Genomic DNA, 19424 nt, shown 5'->3' on the forward strand with positions numbered 1-19424 from the left:
TTAATTGTTTGTTTACGTTCTTGGGTTCAAAATAAATGCGCTTACAATTTTGTCTTATTGTATTGTTTTCACAGTGTTGCAGTTGTAGTTAAATTTAGTGACGTCAAATTGGGACATAACGGGACATCTTTAATAAATCTGATAGCATTCAATTGAACGATTTTCTTTAGTATATGGGTAGATAAACTTTTCTGTCCCAATAAAAAGGAAACAATAGTAGGGTGACTGTTATAGTTATTGGTCACTACACAGTAATTGGCCACTTCTAACAAATGAGAAAGAAACAAGCCAATTGAAGCCTTATTGTTAAGAGTGGCCATTAACCTTTTCAACGCTTTTCGTCCCATGATAAAATGTGGCTTATACGCCAAATGGTTGCAATATGAAGAGCGAAAATAAACCTTATCTGTCAGCAGGAAAATTGCTTTGACAGCGTCCGTCATAGCCTTTTTAGTGGCTGTTGGCGTCATGGGCACGACAGCACTCGACCATTTTAGTGGCTCTTGGCGTTGAAAAGGTTAACTGAGTCACTCTAGCTTAGTTTTTTTAGAAGAAATGTTATATTACGTTCTACTAGTATTTATCTGTTATTTCTTTATTTATTTTTGCCACGAATAAACTATTTCTATTATATTCTAAGTAGATGACCGCCTATGGAAAGGGCTTATGACAACTATAAAAGTGTATGTTTGGTAATTTTTGCGTCAATGTGTCTAAACATAATTTTCTGTTATTTTATTGAAATGAGGTGAAAATATACGTGTTTACAACCGTGTATAAATAACTTGCTCTCATTTTAATAATAATATATATTCTAGGCATATTTCAGCACACATAATTTGTATAGGCGACACAAACGATGTCTTTTATAATACAAAATTTGACAAATAACATTTTTTATACAACATAAATGTTTAATATTTTAACCTTTTGGACGCCAATGGCGGATATATCAGCGCCGCAGGTCCAACGCCAAAGACGGATTAATCGGTCAAAAACCACAGAGCAACATAGACCTACGTGCACATGCGTAAAGTTCAATTTCAGTTTTGACACTTCGGTGACGTAGCGTCAAAGTGACAGCTTTTGTGTTTGACACGGCGTCGAAAAGGTTAATCTAACAAATGTCTACGAGTATGGTTTCCAATCGATAGCCTTTAACAACTGATTCTTCTTCCCCTGCATCCTCCTCAAATAACTATGTACGTTCACCACTTCCGCGTTATCCCCGTAATCATTCTTAATGGTCTCAGCGCCCTCTATACACATGGTCCTATAATTATGCCCCGTCTCTATTCCCATACTGCTCGTTTCCATAGTACCGTCCCACTCCTCGTGAGTTCTTATCATGATCAATTGAACTTTACGTTTCCAAGTATATTGAATATACTTCCTTATATCAGGACAGTCGCACAAGTTTATCAAAACTTGCATAGATCTCAACTGGAGCAACGGAAGCGTTGGGGTGTGACATAAATGCATTAAATTCGTTGTCAACTCTTTTGTAACCTCTTTCGCCCGCCATTTTGAACGCTTCGTCAAAGTCGTGTAACACATCAGTCCAACAGCGCTCATAACTACATCATAGTCCTTACAAATCAGGTATGGCCGTAAAACGAATGTCAAATCGTACTGGTCAGCTAATAGTTTCCCGACATCGTGCTTGCAAAGTTGTGACATACACTCCATTGCCTCTGAAACTATTCTGGGGTCTGCATTTGAAAATAGGCTTAACATTATTTGAAACGCGTTCGCTTTTAGCGGCACGACGGGATCGTATTCAAAGAGATTCTTCAAACTCTTTAAATGTATTAAGACAATTCCTGTATACTCGTTTTTGATGATTTTTAGCATGTTTTCTATTAAATCGTCGACTTTGCATATAGCTTCACAGGCACAGCGATCTCTGCAGAGCGTTCTGAAAGTGTATGCTGCGGCGAATCTTATTTCTTTCCTGTCTCTCAGAAAAAGCCACATGAGCCTGTAAAATACAATATTTCTGACGTTTTCAACCAAAATGTACCAAAATTGTCGGTTGTCGATAAGGTTGATTTCAAACAGAGAAATTATAAGTAAAGTAAGAGTGGTAACTCCATACATCAGAGCCCGTACCATGAGTCATTGACAGTGTCAAAACTGACAAACGCTTTCGAGAACTTAATTTACTTTCTATACATCTCGCTTGCACTAATATGCGAGTACGAGCGAGATGCATAGAAAGTAAATTACGTTCTCGATGACGTTTATGTCAGTGCCAAACTGGTGGTAGTGGTACAGTTTTCTTACCGAAATGCGAGTTATTTCGTAGTCAAGTCACCCAACCTACATGTGTAAACTAGTATGTGAAATTTCAGCTCAATCGAATAATGGGAAGTGGGTCTAATTTAGCTTGATTGATTTGATTAGGTACATACAATGGGGCAGGTGGGACTAAATATAAAATATACCTGAAATAGAGATTCGGACACTCGTTAAGACGTTGCCTGCCCTGGTGATAGCCTGCCAGATGCGTCAGAATCAGGCAAATCTTCTCTCGAATCACCGGGTCTTTGTTATCCAGCAAGTCCGTTAGACGGTGGACCACGTTCAGTTTTATGAGGAACATGGCGTTCTCTGATATTTGCACCTGCGAATTTTAAATTATTTATTAAATAGTAGGTAATATATTTTGTGACCTGTCTTTATGGTGGTAGGACAAGGCGCATGTTGCGCGGGCTATATCATGGCTCCTCTACACGATAGGCCAGCGCCGGCCACTCCAAGGGACGCAGCCATGCGGTAGAATGAGATAGCAATATCACTTGCTCCCTCTAACGCATAAATGCGTCCCTTGGAGTGGCCGGCGTTGGCCCATCGTGTAGAGGAGCCATCAAAGAGTAAAGTAAGTATGGCTACCAGGGATGTTGCGGATGCCGATTTTTTGACATCCGCGGATGCGGATGCGGATTTTTAATGGCTCACATCCGCCGATGCGGATGCGGATGTCAAGATTGATACATAAAAAACGTCAAATATTACATTTTAGTAATTTTTATTTCAAAAAACCGGCCAAGTGCGAGTCGGACTCGCGTTCCAAGGGTTCCGTACATTAAGTCCCACTCACGCTTGACTGCTCATTTCTAATAGGTTTTTTTGGCTAATGACTAAATTACCTAGCAGTCTAGCACTTACTATGCTAAGACGTTCCTGTACCGACCTGTTCCACATCCGCATCCGCATTATACTCCGCATCGATTTTATGCAGATGCGGAGTTTAAGTTCCGCGGTTGCGGATGCGGATGTTCGCAACATCCCTGATGGCTACATGCGCGAACAGTATCGGGCTTTGTGCCTTGTGCAAGCGAAATTTGTGTTAATTAAGTCTTCAGAGTCCTCACTTTAAAGGGCTTTTTTACTTTTGGGTTTTAGACAACTGCTACATTGGACAAAGCGAAAACTTATATAAAATGAATTGGTGAGGCGATATTTCTTAATTCTCTAACTTTATTTCTAAACTGCAGCGAATGTTTTTATGCCTGCTAATGCGAAAATAAATTAGCCTTAATGCCTAATAAGCGAATTGTGTTATTTTTATCTAAAAATATAGTATAATAGGGCTATTACTTCTTCATTATTCGGTATCCCATTTTATCATGTATCTTTGACCGGGTTGTATTGGGACAAAGCCTAAAATGTGATTCACCTGACAATTTATATTCCCAAACAAATTGTATCATACAAAATCGACTATCTCTGCCTGCCATTCTGCCTCACTGATTCTGCCATACCTGATCCAAAACAGTATGTATCGCCTGCAGTTGTATAAGATAGTCTGGCGAGTGCAGGTCTCGGTTGAGCAGCCTCAAGCCTACCCGGCCGAAGCCGAGGCGAGCGCGAGTTATGTCGACATGTGGCGCGTATGTCGACGGCCTGGCTGACATCAGGCCGAGCGGGTGGAATTTGGCTGTAAACGGATTGAGATAAAAATGAAACTGTTAAAACTAACGTATCCATTCCAAATTTAAACTAGTTTTTCCTTTTTCGATAGGATCGCCCCGCGAAGCAACTCGGTCTGTTAAGGTCGCGGACAAAAAACTTACCGCTGGGTGGCGGGTCCAATGAAATTAAGTACTTGTCACACTTGCACTTGATTGGTGCTACGAGCTCGTTGGCTGAAATAGCGAAATAATGAAAATAAAATAAATAACAAAAATCAAGTAAAAATAAAAACCCTATTCTTGGGCAGTCATAAGTAGAGAGCCGAGTAGAAATATGGCTAAAGACCTGGACATTGTGTAAGAAACTGGACGATAAATCCTATAGATTAACGTAGGATATTGGACTTGAGGACGTATCCGGCGATTTGAAATTAACTGAAATGCCATAAGCAAGCACTTTCAAACATTGCATATACTCAAGATAGGTATTGGGGCGGGCACCGCCGTGGTCCAGGGTGTTGGCCGAGTAAGCGTAAGCCGACACACCGGTTCCGCCACTGGACAGCTTTGTCTTAAGTACCTTCAGTTTAGTAAGCATGGTTCTACTTTGAAGTCTTTTGAAGAAAACCTTTCTGAGACCTATGATTAGCCAGGTCCACACAGCGAGCATATATACGCGTGTAGAAGTGCCTCGCGCGCGTCGCCTCGGCCGAGGCGTCTTCACTGGCCGTTAGGAAATTGCCTCGCGCGTATTATCGCTCTGTCTGGACCCGGAAAAGTAATGCTTATATCTGAAACGTACCACAAGACGAGTCTATAACCTTTTTCCCCATAGCACTCTCAACCGCTTTGTTGATAACCCGCGGCTCCATGGCGCAGACCAGCTGCAGGTAAGAGTTCTTTTCCGCACAAAACATGGTGTTACTAAATATTAATGTTACAATACAAGTAAAATATAAATTAATTTAGAAAATTGTTGATTATTTCAACGTCGGGATGACGTTTCACGTCATGGTGGTCGTTTTGATCCATAGATATAATTTAGTTTTTATATAATATGTAAACTTTATCCTTGAATCTTTTGTTGTTGAAATAAGTTGTACTTACCAAAGAGTTGTACTCAAAGCAAAGAGTAAAAAGTAAGTATAGTTGGTCAAACCAATTTGTCAGTAAATGAGAACAAAAAAACTATACTCATCCTTTTCTTTTGGGTGCTAGTACTAGTACAAACACGTACGATTCTCTCTATGTTTGAAATGAGACAGTCCTTTGACAAACTATATGCACCTATGTTGACTCCGGTGACAATGACAGAATAACAACATTTTATTTCACTTAATATACTCGTATAATAACTTAAATAAGTTTACTCATTTAATATAGTAAAGGTGCAATTTGTGGAAAAATGACTAAAATCATTCAGTGCATTTTCGGGTTCCGGGTTCCCGTAAACCCATCAGTGTGTGTGTTTTATCGTCTTGGATATGGAGTCCTGAAGCCTTTTCTTCGGCACTTGGTGTCCACGATGAGCTGCGCTTGTCTCTTCAGATAACATCGAGATGGTATGTCTTCTTCTTCATCGGACGCTGAAATATAGTAGGTACAAGTAGTTATAAGTAGGAATTAACCTATTGGGCTATGAAAATGGGAGATTTCTCTATTTCTCTAAAACGAAAGCTCATAGGCATGTATGTTCTTCCCATCCTGACCTACGGAGCGGAGATGACCTCGACGCCTTTGACAGGATCTGGTGGGAGACGGGTCAAGACCGGGATACGTGGAAAGGGTCAGGCCTTTGCCCAGCAGTGGGCGGTACAATGTAACGCTAAGTGTAAGGCCTGAGTGGACGCTCGAGTTGGGCGTGCAGCGGGGCTGGGCGTGCAGCGTGCATGTTAAACAAATGCAAGCGTATAGGAGCGGCCTTAGTGCACGCTGCTTAAATCACTTGCGAACCCGACGCCACGCTGCACGCCCCGCCGAACGCTCCGCTTGGAGCGTCCACTCAGGCCTTACACTAAGACGCTGATTAAAGTGTAAATTGAAGACCAAGACTTGTCTTTACCCACGGGGAGGCCTAATAGACTTACGAGGTTGCCTAACAGGCTCTTTAGTTAGCAGTTCCTTGTAGGTTGGAGCCGCGTTTTCGGCCTCCTTTGGGGTGCTGTGGCTCTGCATACTGATGCCGGCCACGGACGCCGCTCCGCTAGTAGGCTAGAAGACACAAAACAGTCTAAGGGTCTCCCCATACTTATCGACGCGGATTCGGCGAAAGCCGATAGTAAACAGCATAAACAGGTAAGGTTCGGTTCGGCTCCGTTCGGCCGTCGACGGCCGACGCGTCGGCGTCTTTTTCGCTCTTATTGCGTGGACATAAAGTTTCATTTCTATTGGCATTGCCGATTCCGCGTCGATAAGTTTGGGGCGAGGTTTGGGGAGACCCTAAGGGCTCATAAAAACGGCGTGCGAACTCACATGCGATTTTAGGTACATTGCGGACTGTTGAGGCATTGAGGTTACGACCTATTCAGCCGACCGATCTAATACCGCAATGTATCAATGGATGAAACTCCGCATGCGAGATTTCGCACCGTCCAAATGAGCCCTAATGAACTTCCTATTGTTTATAGGTAAACGGCAACCCAAACGGTTTGTAAGAAATTGTATGTTGGCTAGGTTACGTTTTATGATTAGGTGAGTACCGAGTAAGTAATAACTAATAGGTACCTACCCTACATAAACAGATCTAGGTTAGGTTACCTACTTACAAAGTAACTTCGATTCTAAAAACAATCACGTAGGTACCCTTTAACTTGTATCTTTCTAACAAACACCAAATGTTGAAATGACTATCACAGCCTTTTGTTACATTTGTCTGTCTCCATAACGCTATACAGTCCACCAATTTAAAGTAGGTACACATAATAAAACATTTCGAAGGGTATACATTAGAAGGCATAGCCATGGTGCTGATGTCGCGCCGCGCGCGCACGTCCTCGGCGCGCGCGCCGGCGTGCTCGAAGCGCGCACGCAGCACGCCCAGCAGCGCGTGCACGTCGCGTGCTTCCGCCGTCCATTCGGGGACTGGTGGGTCGGGGATCACCTGCAACGTGATATTGACAGTAACACTTAGATACTCGTACACACGTCTTAGCTACCTACTGTTCTTATAATTTATAAGTATATGTATGATTGAAACCTAAAAATATTGGCTTCATATGCCTTAGCGCCAGTTGCACCATCCCACTAACCCGGGGTTAACCGGTTAAACCTGGAGTTAACATGATTACCAGTATAATTTGACACTGTGTTAATGGTGCAAGTGGCGCTTAGTGAGATAATTAAAAAAAGTCCATAACGCCCTAGATAATAAAATGGGTTATATAACTCCCGCTAAATCTGCATGAATTATACCACGCTCTATAAATGCTAAATGTTTTTTTATTGTGAGATTTGACTGGTGTACAAGTGTGATTAGAAATCCTCACAGCCGTTTTAGGGCAGGTCTATAACCACGAAAATCGAATTTAGCAAATTGTGGGCATTTTTCTCTGTCACTCTAATTACGCCTTCATTGGAGTAAAAGAAAAAGATCCCCGCAATTTGCGAATTTCGGTTTTCGCGGTCGCCCCTCAAAGGTAATTTTTCTATCGACGCGTGACTGTTGAGATGTGAAATAAATATTTGCATAACTTGCTCGCCTTATGTCGCTATATGTATATGCCAGGTTTGCCAAGAAACAAGGTCTAAACTCACATCAAGCAGTTTGCATAGCTCGTACAGCAATCTCTTGATCTCGAGCAGCAGGTTGTCCAGGTCTTCCAGCTCGCTTTCCAGACCGGAGTAGGTTTCTACTTCAGCCTTTATTTCTTCCTTTAGAGCGATTATTTGGTCTTGCGTTCTGAAAACACGATTAGGTTCATAAGGTGAATAGAAATTACGTTTTGTCTGATGTATTGAGGATACTGACCTAATTTTTCAGTCAATTTTTTTTGGTCGTAATTTGGCTGATGTTTGAACTCGTGATTCCTGCCTTACAGATGCTTTCGCATAACCGTAAGCGTGTCGTGATACGCGCGTAGAACGAGAGCGCTATGTGCACGTACTTACATGATCAAACAAATGCGCATTGCGCACACAAAGCGTAATCTCATACGATTCGCTGCAACAACGCTTATACGCTACTGTTACGTTACGCCACCGTGTGCTGAGGGCCTTCTCTACCGGCTTAGTGATCCGATTACTGACAAGATTTGGAGCGCGCTCTGTGTTTTGCATTCTCTTAATTCCCTGCTTTTTGTGTTTATTTCGCTATTTATCTCGTTTCTACCATGACACTTGGCTTGGAGCTACCAAATCCTCGATCCATAAGTGTCATTTTTTTAGCCGTACTCAGCTGCTATCATCCAAACTACCATGTCTTTGGGTGTCCATCGAACAAGGAACACTTACTCATCTTTATCCTTGACGGAGGCAAACTTGAAGGCTTCCAGCTCAGCCAGCAGGTTGGTCTGAGTGCTCTCAAGCTGGAGTTTCTCGTCTTCTATGGTGGCTTGGAGGTAGTTGAGACGTTTAGAGGTTTCCCGCTGCGCTCGGAAACGGTCGAACACTTCTTCCGCTTCAGTTACACCTGGGATAGTAAGATTTTAGTGGAACGACAATTGCTGACGCATTTAGGGTACAATTTTATCATTTGTTGGACAGATCAAGGTGATGACACAGCATTGTTAATGCTCTACATAACAAAGTTACCAATAGAATAACAAGCCTTTTGGATATTGTGACGAACGCGACTCCTTTCGTTTCAGCCAGTCTCATACTAACATACCGTTGGTTGGTTGAATCTACCAGCAACGAGGTTACCTATACATACATACATACCATTGTCCTCATTCTTACCTGGCGGTGATCAGCCTCGGCCCAATCGATGTCAATGTCCGTAAGACTACATACGTTCCACTCTGTTACCTAACAATTCGAGATCGTTGAGAAGCCACCACAATATCCATTAAAAGTCAGTTAAGAGTTATATATTGTGGTTATAAGGACCGTATCGTTAATTATAATGGATACAGATAAAACCTGATCTAACTGTTGACGTGTGTATTATTTTGTATTACTATGTTCTTAAGGTATAATCTGGGGGTATTTTTAAGCCACATCTGATATAAGAAGGCTTTGCATTTATTTTATTTTAGGGACTTTATGATGATTTGAATACCGTCTAGCAAATATAATCTGGACAAGCCTATCGAGCGTAATTTGAGACTATTTCGCCGATTCCTTAAATTGGTACGATTTAAACTAAGAAACAAAAGGTTAATTGCTGCCAAAATATGTCATCTAAGTGTCCTTTTCATGATTGCTCAATTGAACATCCACAGAATAAATGTGGTGAATTTTTATTTTTACATGAAAACGACTTTTTATGCAACATTTTGGATTCCCGTCAATTTCTGACGCAAACGAAATGAGGGAAACAGCTAAAATAATCTACCGAAATCTAAAGCCTAACGGACATTCAAGGCGTTGAACCATGGCTAGAGCAGGTCGATAGAAACGCTCCATGACGGTTATAATATTGTATACCAAAGTCGGGGTTGTCGTAAGTAACATGCCATAGTAAAAGGCCACCATGCACAGATCTTAAACTTTTTTTCCAACTAAAAGAAATGATTAGACTATGCCCAGATGTTTCGTTTTACGAATCGTGTGTGATTGCTGTTTACATAGTACGATTTTTTTGTGTAATATTTCGTCTTGTTCGCAAATCGCAAATTTTCTTGTAGTATTTGTCCACAATCGTTGTTGTTACTCGGGAGGATTAGGTAAATATTGTCCAAACCATGCTTTACGTCGATCTCCCAGGACGAAATGTTACTTATTATTAAAGCACTAATTAAACTACATATATGTGTAATTTTAATAAAAATATAATACCAGAAAAAACGGCTAAGTTGTATTCATAATTAACGATACGGTCTTTAGTACCTGTGAGTTTCATGAGCCTCTGGAATACGTTCTCCATTTGCGCCGTGGCCGAAACCTCTTCAGTCATTGCAGCATTGACAGAGGATCTGGCTGAATCTTGCCTCACCAGCCCTCGGGCTGCAAGTATTGACAAATGGGGCATTATATTATATGGAAAGGGACCGTATTGTCGATGGCGCTTACGCCGCACGGCATTGTATTTATATCGGAGCATCGTTAATAATGGCGTAACCGCCATCGACAATAAGGTCCCTTTTCATAGATAACGTCATAAATAAAGAAATTAGATGTCTAAAAAAAGTGAGGGAAAAACGCCTCCCATTCTAGCGGGCGGTGGCGACTCTGATTGTTTAGGCTCCCTCGCGACTGCTCTAAGCAGTATACCTAAGTAAAAAGAAATATGTTATGCGTTAGAAAGGGAAAACATGATAATATACCTGGGACCATTATCATAGCCGGACATAGCGATTACTGCTATAGCAGATTGCTTCGTTTGAGGTAGGTATGTTAGGTACAGGTAGGTGGTATACTTCACTACATAGTATAAAACAAAGTCGCTTCCCGCTGTCTCTCTGTCCCTATGTATGCTTAGATCTTTAAAACTACGCAACGGATTTAGATGCGGGTTTTTTAATAGATACGTAGAGTGATTCAAGAGGAAGGTTTATATATAATTTGTTAACCCGTGCGAAGCCGGGGCAGGTGGCTAGTTTACATATAAAACGCTCACGCCCCGCCCGGAAAACGGGCCTGTGTCGAAGCCTTTATGTGTTAATAATGTTAAGTATGTATTGAAGTAATAGTTATCCATGTACCTTGTGGAGGGAATATCCTCTTCTCCAGTTTCTCAAGCTCTAGCCGGCGCTCCGCGAAGCGCTGCGCGAAGTACGCGCGCTCGGCGGCGCGCGCGTGCTCGGCGTCCTGCGCGCGCGCCGCCTCGGCTGCCGTCGCGCCCGTCGCGCGCACGCGCATCAGGGCTGCTTCCTCACGGACGAACTATGGCCCAAGTTCATCATTAACAGGGAGTATAGGTAAAACACTTAACGAAATGCCTTCTTGTACCTATAATAGCCCGACAAGAAATTGTAGAAATTAAAAAGTGGCAATATTGTAGTGCCGTCCCGTTTTCTTAGATTGATTTGAAAGGGACGAGACTACAGTGTTGCCACTTTTTAATTTCTACAATTTCTTTTCGGATTGTATGTATGCGTTAAATGTTCAGATAATAGACATTCCAAATTGGGTTTTGTATAGCCAAGAAGTTGGATTATAACTGAAATAGATGTAAGTAATAAAGAAAAAGTGACCAACCCTCGGTGGCCTAGGCCAGAATCGGCGTCTTCTGATGATTACACGGTGGTAGTACTTTACCCTTCCCAAAAAATTAGTGCCTAATTGCAATCTTTGGGCGAGCAATACGTGCTTGCACCTCCTATATGAACCACTTGCGGGACAACGGTATAAATAAGCGATAGAGGTGGTGCTGCCACATAGCTCCAGACACAAATCAAGTATTACATACTTTCATAAAAAAATAACTTTTTCCTTAGTTATTAAGTGAATTGGCACGTATGGCCCACGTGGGCCAAGGAGTTGTTTAACCCTGTTACATAATATATTACTCAATAACTCTTGCACTGAATTAACTTACCTCCAACTTGGCTATTTCCTCTTTCTGTTTCTCAAGTAGATCCTCAATCCTGGCCAGGGAGCTCTCGAACTTGACCGAATCATCGATGAGCGCTTGCCTGAAAATTATGGTAAGGTGGGGCAAGATCAAAAAAGGGATAAGATAGAAAGTCCTTCGTATTTCTGAATTGCGTGTAATATTTTTAGTGCATGTAAAACTAATCAAATCCTGAAAACTTTAATTACATTCCAAGTGAACTGGAACTTGGCATCCGTATACTCGTAGATCTCAATAACTTTTGCCGACGAAGTCAACAACGACGCTTATTGAACTTGGCTCTCATTTCATATTTATAGATATTAATCTTATGCGTAGACTTACTTGATGGAGTGATATTTCTTCTTAACCAACTCTGCCTCGGTCCACTGAATGAGGACTTTGTGTATCTCGTTCTCCAAGTGAGAGGCATGCTGAAAAATTAGCGTAGTAAATAAAAAAAATATAAAAAAAATCTTTGTCTAAGTAGGTATATATTATACTTAAAAAAATCAACGGGTTGCACTCCGGGAGTGCTGACAGAAGTGAAAACTCAATGAATAGTCCAAAATATCTGCAGCACTATGTATAATTGACGCATCCTCCTTTCTATTGAAAAATTTTAGTTCCGAAATTGCTGGTCAGTGAGCTTGTTTAAAATTCGAAATTCAAATTTGTAGCGTTAATTGTTTAAAATTCGAATAGAAATTGTAAAGTTACCTTGCAAACCTCGCATCTAAATATATTTGGTCATGATATTTTGAGTTTTATTCACCAGTACTAGAGTTCACTTTTATTAGCGATTTCATCAAGATGTAGCTTTATTGAATTATACCTATTTGAGTGATATAAAGTTAGAATGTAACTGTGAGATCCTCGTATTTCAGCCCGTACAAGATTAGAACCTTTTTCATGTAATGTCATTGAGTTTTTCTTTATTGATTTAAATGCCATCTAAATGAGTGGCCATCTAAACCTTACGGTCACGTGATCGCCTTACGCTGTCTCGAGTTTATCATTTTTTCCCCACCTCAAAAAGTGCCCCTCAGCGCCGCTAAAGAAGTTTCCACTTCAAAAAAGATTTTAAAACAAAAGTATATATTATTAAAAGTATTTGCTGCTAGACTCTTTTATAGGCATGCTCAAACCCAAGAAGGTTAGAGAAGGTTAGTAGAATAAGAATTCTACTAATAAAATAAGTTGACTATTATAAATATTTCCCAATTTAAAACAATGGTCCTAGATACCTTCCTTGTGGGACTCCCCTTAGTTTTAACGACCCGGCTGGTGGTCGCTATCAGAAGGCTCTCGTATTCCTTCTCCAAGTCTCTGAGCTTTAACTTTTTGCTTCTTTTCTCGTACTTTAGGAGGTCCAGGATCTTCCGCTGCTCTATGACCTTGAGGTCTAGGTTGTTTATGATCTGGAACAATGATAATCATTTTAGTTATGTACGGTGACGTCTGAAAATATCTAGGTATACTCGTACGTGCAATTGTAAATATTTCCTTATTAATTAGACAAAATTTCGTTGTTTTATATTTTTCAAAATTGAACATTCTGGAGAATACACAGTTTCTGTAAGATTTTTTTTTATTGGTATTAATTTCTAACTAGATGATTTTATGATTGGATTTGTAAGATTTTTTTCGGATCAGAATTAATCTGTTTGTTTCGTTATCCGATTGGACTTAATTCTGACTAGACCCAGAACATAATTATTAATACGTAGGTACTTATTGTATACCGTTGACTGGATATTTAAATCGAATATTTAATGTCCGATAGATGGCGGTGGCTGTTGAACAGAAAAGATGGCGAAGTCGTATTTTATTCGTTTTTGTAAATATCAAACGGTGTCGCCAAGGCATCTATCCGAGCATAGGCCAAAAGTGTGGCACCATCTATTCGACAATAACTTTATCCTGATTTCCGAGTCACGTTTTTAGACTTTCATCTTATACGAAGTTACATAATTATGTTTTTGGTTCCTACCTGGTCGGAGGTCTTGTTGGCTATAGGGCAGACCTCGCTGAGGTACTTCTTGACCTGTCCCTCGTCAGCCCCCACCACGGCCCTCGCCGCTGTCAGCTCCTGAAGCCGGACCTTGATCTCCTTCTTGAGGGTCTCGATCAGCTCGACGTTCTGTTGTTTCTCGGTCTCGTTCTCTTCGTAGTGGGACTTTCTTTGGCCCTCTAGAAGTATAAGTTTCTTGCAAAAAATCATTTTTAGGGTTCCGTGCTTCAAAAGGTAAAAACGGAACCCCCTAAAGGATCACTTGTGTGTCTGTCTGTCTGTCTGTCCGACCCAGCGTACCCAAGTACAGTCAGCGATAAAAGCTTGTGCCAAAAACCGGCCAAGTGCAAGTCGGACTCGCGTTCCAAAGGTTCCGTCCATGGTCCATTAAGTCCGACTCACGCTTGATTGCACATTTCTAATAGGTTTTCCTGTCATCTACAGGTAACTAACTATTTTTTATATTTTTTATTTTTTCAAAACTTTAGACAGTAGTTTCGGAGATAAAGGGGGGGTTAACTTATACTCATATACAATTCTAAAAACCCCAAACACAATTAGGTTGCGTTGTTTTATCACAGAGTCCCTATGGCCACAGACTTACATACGAGACCAGACCAGTAGTGCGAAGGGTGTACGCAGACGCGCCCCAGTGGGTTGAAGTGAGTTTCAGTGAGCACGGAACCCTAACAAGAACTAACGAATAGGCCGAACTATACGATAGGTGTGAATGAAAGCCCCAATGACCCTTTTGCTTTTATGTTACTTATACTCACCCCTTCACATAGAGATGATTCACATTAGCTACAAAATATCTGGGAGAAAACAAATAAAAACTCAAAAGTGCGCGTTTTCCCAGAGATAAAACCTAGCTAGATCGATTTTTCGCCTCCAAAAACCCCCATTTCCGACCCGTTTCCGAGATCCCCGAAATATATCAATACTTATACAAGAATTGCTCGTTTAAAGGTACGAGTATAAGATATCTACATACATAGTTACCTAGGCAGTTGTTCAAATCACTTCGAACGTTCGAACTAAGGAGAGCCAACACACCTGAAAGTTGTATCTTCTTTTTGATTTCAAATATTTTAGTATTTATTGTCGTCAGCCGATCCTCGGTCTCTATTTCAAACGGGTGCTTTTGGTAGCACATCGCCATCGCGCAGACCTGCAAACATTCACACAAAAACGAACTTATCGAATCGAATTTATTTTAATTTACAACGACCGTGCATTATGCCTGCTACAAAAAAAAACACCCCTACGTCTAAAAAGCGCCATCTGTACGACGAGGGGCGCATCGTAAAGTTCCAAAGCTCGGATAGGCTTGATTTCACCATTGAATCAACATTCCTTCGCGTATCTTTACATGTGTGCGTGCCTCAGTTCTCACGCCTTTAAGACGCGAACGCATCAAAATAATAACTTAAATTACTAATTTACAGTAACTTAGTCTAGAAATAAATAGTTGTTGTAAGTTTTAAAAGTCGAGATAACGAAGTTTACGGGGTGCAAGCTGCGGCACGCACACAGGCGCAGCGGCCGCCATTTTGATTACCGTACAGTGTGTGTCTGTGAACAAAGCGCCGTCAGACGCGAGCGGGACGCGGCTGCGCACGAGTCGGTCGGACGTATGTACCGGACCCGGTTTTTTTTACCGCTAAAATGTTCTTTACTTATAAATAACAGTCCCAAAACTATCAAAAAACAAAATGAAGTGCCTGTATCTCATACCGTGAGTGATTACAGTGGTGTTGACCGTATTGAAACAAATGTGAGTGGTCCATGTGTAATGTTGTGTTACAAAATGTGGTCTAGAAACTTTATACCGGATTATGGGATTAAATTTCTGGTGCTGTGCTTCTTTCTGGGAGCGTTGAGCATACAGGAGGCCGAAGGTGAGTGGTTAGAATAAGTATTAGTTAGTTTACAAAAGTTTTGAGAGCTTTTGAAAGCGCTGCGCAAGCGGCCAAGGCGGGTAGTCGCCGAAGCTCTTGCGCGCCTAGGTGCGCTCTCGGCCCTCTAAACCGGTCGGATAATGATTTGGTTCTCACAGTCTGACTTGAGGAACGAGTATCTAAAAACTGGAGTGAAGTGGCATAGCGTTTTTATAACGCTACATAATCGCCATTTGATGCTAGCACTAGTTTCGAGCTTTCAGACCTAGGCAGTTAATAGGGCTGGGAAAGGCATAACAATATGTTATGTACCGATTTCAATTGTTACTTAATCGGTACTAAGTACCGTTAGCTTATGTTGTGTTAATATGCTTTTTTGGTACATAAGTTACTTGACAAAGCTCTGCGACTTTTATCATCGTTTATTCTCATGCCATTATATTTTAAATCCATTGAAGGCGATAAGTGATTAGTTGTTCTTGGGCTGATATATTGGTTAAAATCTGATGGATTTAAAATATTACTACCGCATTCGCAATTTATGTTACTGAGCGACTTCATTCATTTCATTGTTACATTATACAATAGTGATTTCCGTTCATTTAACTGTACCGATTTTTTGGTACATACTCGTAACAAGCCTTTCCGGAAATGTAACGAAAATATTTAATAATATTGCCGTGTGTATTTTTAATAATTCTCATAAAGGCTTGTAATGTTTATTACTTTGTGTGCTCAGTGTGTGTCGTTGGTTGAACCACGATAGACGCTGGTCTCATTTTAATTAACTATTTTATTGTGTTGTGTACATTGTTGTTGTTTACCAAATTAGTTAATGATTGTTGGTGCTGGCCAGGCGAGTGGTGGGTACACGTTTAATAGCGTGGGAACGGTCTATATTAGGTTTACAGACAAATTAATAACATGATATCATTCTTACATGGTTATTATAACAGTTAATACATACCTCTGCTAGATTTTTCCAAATTTTAAGAGGATGTCGTGAATTGAATCAGAACAATGCCAAATAAACATAGTTTCTTCATTTATATGCTTCTAAAAGCTGAACAATTAATGGAAAATCTGAACTCCGTCTAATTTTAGACCAAAAACACAGCTTAATTCCTCACATAGTAACCACGACATCGACCAACTAGTCGCATACAAATTATAACAAAACCCATCTAGTTGGTATTCACTCCTCAGAGCCCTGGCAGACGACTTAAATATTGATCAAACAACACATTTCGTGTGTTTTAAGGGAAAGTTGCGACTTTCAATTCATATTGGGTGTAGTTTCGAAATTTCTGTGTCCCTACTCTGTTTCAGAAGCATTTGAAATTGAAATTTTATGATCTCCACGGCGGAATATTAAGTAATCAGGTAAGTACTGCAAGTTTATCCGAGCCAGTGGCAGTCTTGCCGTTGTCATGTGCCTATGTATCAGGATTAACGTGTTGTTTGTTGACACAGACTTGCACCGGGTCTGATAGACAGCTACCTACTCTGGCTAACCTTTGCTGTCACTAGAAAAAAATCGCAAAATTGAAAATGACGTCAGCGCGAAACTGAAAATGATTCCAGGTTCATAGATTTGAATTTGCCGCCTTTTTAGTGACAGAATAGTTTGTCCAGAAAAATTGCATTGGCGATTGTTTTTTTCTCTGGAATCAGCGATTAACAACTGGAATAATTTCTAGAACAGTCTCAATCTAGAAAAAAGGGAAATAAACATGACAGTTTTTCTATAGTATCTACCTGATTGTAACCCTTTAAATAAGTTGATTTGATAAACTATCAGAAACTGTTCTAAAAGTATTTCTACCTAATTTGCGTGGCGAGAGAATAAATGACACCTAACCTAATGAACCTTTTGAACAAGTATCTAGTGAATCTAGTAGATATGTTGTTTTAAAAGGCAGAATTCCTTTTTGTTGTACCAACAATTAATTGCAATTTATATCACATGCAGATACCATAATACAGTTCTAATTAACATCGAATACTGCATACGCATGTCTGTTTATCCTCTCGCTACGTTTGCCTGCTACTAACCGCCCTTGCAATTACCATTGGTCCAGAATATTAAATATCCATTAAGTTATCGTAACGTATCCAAAACTGTTAAGCATTTATTAGCGTTTGCCGTTCGTTGACATCGGGCATAATAAGTTTGTTACGCTATTTAAGCAATTTAATCGATTAAATTGATCGTACTCGAATTGCAGATGTCACGATGTTTAATAAACATGGCCGCTCCACTTTTATAAGCGGAATTAATGTCCAATTGTCTCTTCAATTGACTGCAGTGTCGCGTATAAATCTTAACTAAAACATGAGTAATACTTATTCCAATGCACGGAATTAGCACCCCTATCCTTAAAAGTTTAGGTGTCGAATTTGCATGAACTCTGATACAGTTGCCGTCAGATATATCGAAGCGGCCAAGGTGCTCACAAATATCTGAACACGCCTCTATTGTCAAGGCGCTAGAGTGCGCGTTAAGATATTTTGAGCACCTCGTCGTTCCGATATGTCTGATGGCGACAATACAAGTGGTCAGTGTGTTAGTTCAGAAACTCATGGAGTTATGACCCTTATAGGCTTCGTCGTAGATTTTAAATTGGCGTGTGGTGGCGATAAATGACCAGTGTTTTGCTTTTAGTATGTTGAGGCGCCGTGTTCTGAGAAGTGTTAGTACATTGATACTGTCCCCGGTGCTCAGAAGCGTTTGCATATTTGCACAGTGCTGTGTTAGACACAGTCCACTTGTTGGATTCTCTGTGTCTGATCATTTTCTCTAGTTTCTTATAATCACCTCTTGCTCGGTGATAAGGATTAGTAAAAAAAGTAGCACTATCATCGGGCTTTTATATAAATCCGTGATATACTCGTACCTACCTACTTTTCTTTAACGGCCCTTAATTTGCGAATTAATCTGTCCATAGTAACACATAAAGCTGCATATTTTACTATTGTCAGTTCTCTATGTATCGCTAATATCCGGCATATGAGTCATTAGTGTCATTAGTTCGTCTTATTTGTATAGTTACGAGTAGGTACCTCTTGAGCGTCCTGTAGCACGCGTAATACGCGTTGCTTCCTATCATTCTATTCGGTTAGATAGGTGTGTTATGTATTCATGCACATAATTGTTATTGTATTCCTTAATAGGGCGCAATCTAGGCCTATGCTCAGCAGGGGGCGATAAAAGGCTGATATGATGATGATGATGATGAATCTGTACTGTAGGGCAAAATAGCAACCCTATAACGTCATATTTTTGTTTTTTATTTTACGTAAAATGTTTAGGACTCTTAAGGCTTAAATTGTGTTTCTTTCATCGAGACCGTTAAAGGGTTAGTGATACAAATGAACTATTCGGTTTTAGTTTTACATTTAACAATTTATTTCAATTATATTTAATGTACTTAGTGTTTTTTATAACCGGTACGTGATATTTTTTGGTACAATTTTGCAATAACCAACCCAATCGTGTCACATCCCTATTCTGTAAAACTAGTTAACTTACGCCCACTTACACCATCCCACTAACCCAGGGTTAAGCGGTTAAACCGTTAACCTAAAGTCAAATTGTACGGTAACCATGGTAACTCCTGATTTAACCGGTTAACCCCGGGTTAGTGAAATGGTGCAAGTGGCGCTTACGCGTATAATACCTACCATATTTCATTGTAATGTAAATAATAACAATTAAGGTAATATGAATTGATACCAGTATTTAAGTTTTTAATTCGATGCTAGGTATATTATATCCATAATATTTTTATAAGTTTTGCAATTTTATTACGTAGCCCTGCTCTTTAAGTACCTATTAGGTACCACAACTTCCCAAAAAGGCTAAACACATAAGAACTTGACTAGGTCCGACGAAAATGGCTAACTTAGTTCTGAATTCGTAAAAGGCGATGTGTTCC

General features: G+C 40.4%; 3 protein-coding genes across 4 annotated transcripts in view; 1 reads left to right on the forward strand and 2 right to left on the reverse strand.

Annotated features, from left to right (window-relative positions):
* Window positions 1–1119: 1119 nt before the first annotated feature.
* LOC134661220 (uncharacterized) lies at window positions 1120–4868 on the reverse strand. Of its 2 annotated transcripts, XM_063517191.1 has the most exons (5): window positions 4720–4868; window positions 4080–4151; window positions 3768–3943; window positions 2448–2626; window positions 1120–1981 (listed from the first exon to the last, which is right to left on the reverse strand). In XM_063517191.1, exons 1-5 carry the CDS (start codon window positions 4832–4834, stop codon window positions 1129–1131), a joined length of 1395 nt encoding a protein of 464 aa, XP_063373261.1. In that variant the 5' UTR covers window positions 4835–4868; the 3' UTR covers window positions 1120–1128. The 2 variants fall into 2 exon arrangements, with proteins under 2 accessions (XP_063373261.1, XP_063373262.1); XM_063517192.1 differs by lacking the exon at window positions 4080–4151.
* A 519-nt stretch (window positions 4869–5387) lies between these two features.
* On the reverse strand, window positions 5388–14772 carry LOC134661151 (myosin-14). Its single transcript, XM_063517099.1, has 12 exons — window positions 14642–14772; window positions 13565–13764; window positions 12819–12992; window positions 11917–12005; window positions 11557–11653; window positions 10721–10901; window positions 9906–10022; window positions 8367–8544; window positions 7671–7815; window positions 6862–7017; window positions 6005–6128; window positions 5388–5503 (listed from the first exon to the last, which is right to left on the reverse strand). Exons 1-12 carry the CDS (start codon window positions 14745–14747, stop codon window positions 5388–5390), a joined length of 1683 nt encoding a protein of 560 aa, XP_063373169.1. The 5' UTR covers window positions 14748–14772.
* A 254-nt stretch (window positions 14773–15026) lies between these two features.
* LOC134661243 (neurogenic locus Notch protein) overlaps window positions 15027–19424 on the forward strand; it is a 156712-nt gene continuing 152314 nt past the window's right edge. The window contains exon 1 of the mRNA XM_063517230.1: window positions 15027–15486. Within this exon, the coding sequence (XP_063373300.1) occupies window positions 15222–15486 (265 nt within the window). The 5' untranslated portion in view covers window positions 15027–15221. The remainder of the gene's footprint in view (window positions 15487–19424) is intronic.

The sequence above is a fragment of the Cydia amplana genome, chromosome Z (genome assembly GCF_948474715.1).
Source record: "Cydia amplana chromosome Z, ilCydAmpl1.1, whole genome shotgun sequence".
NCBI lineage: Eukaryota > Metazoa > Arthropoda > Insecta > Lepidoptera > Tortricidae > Cydia > Cydia amplana.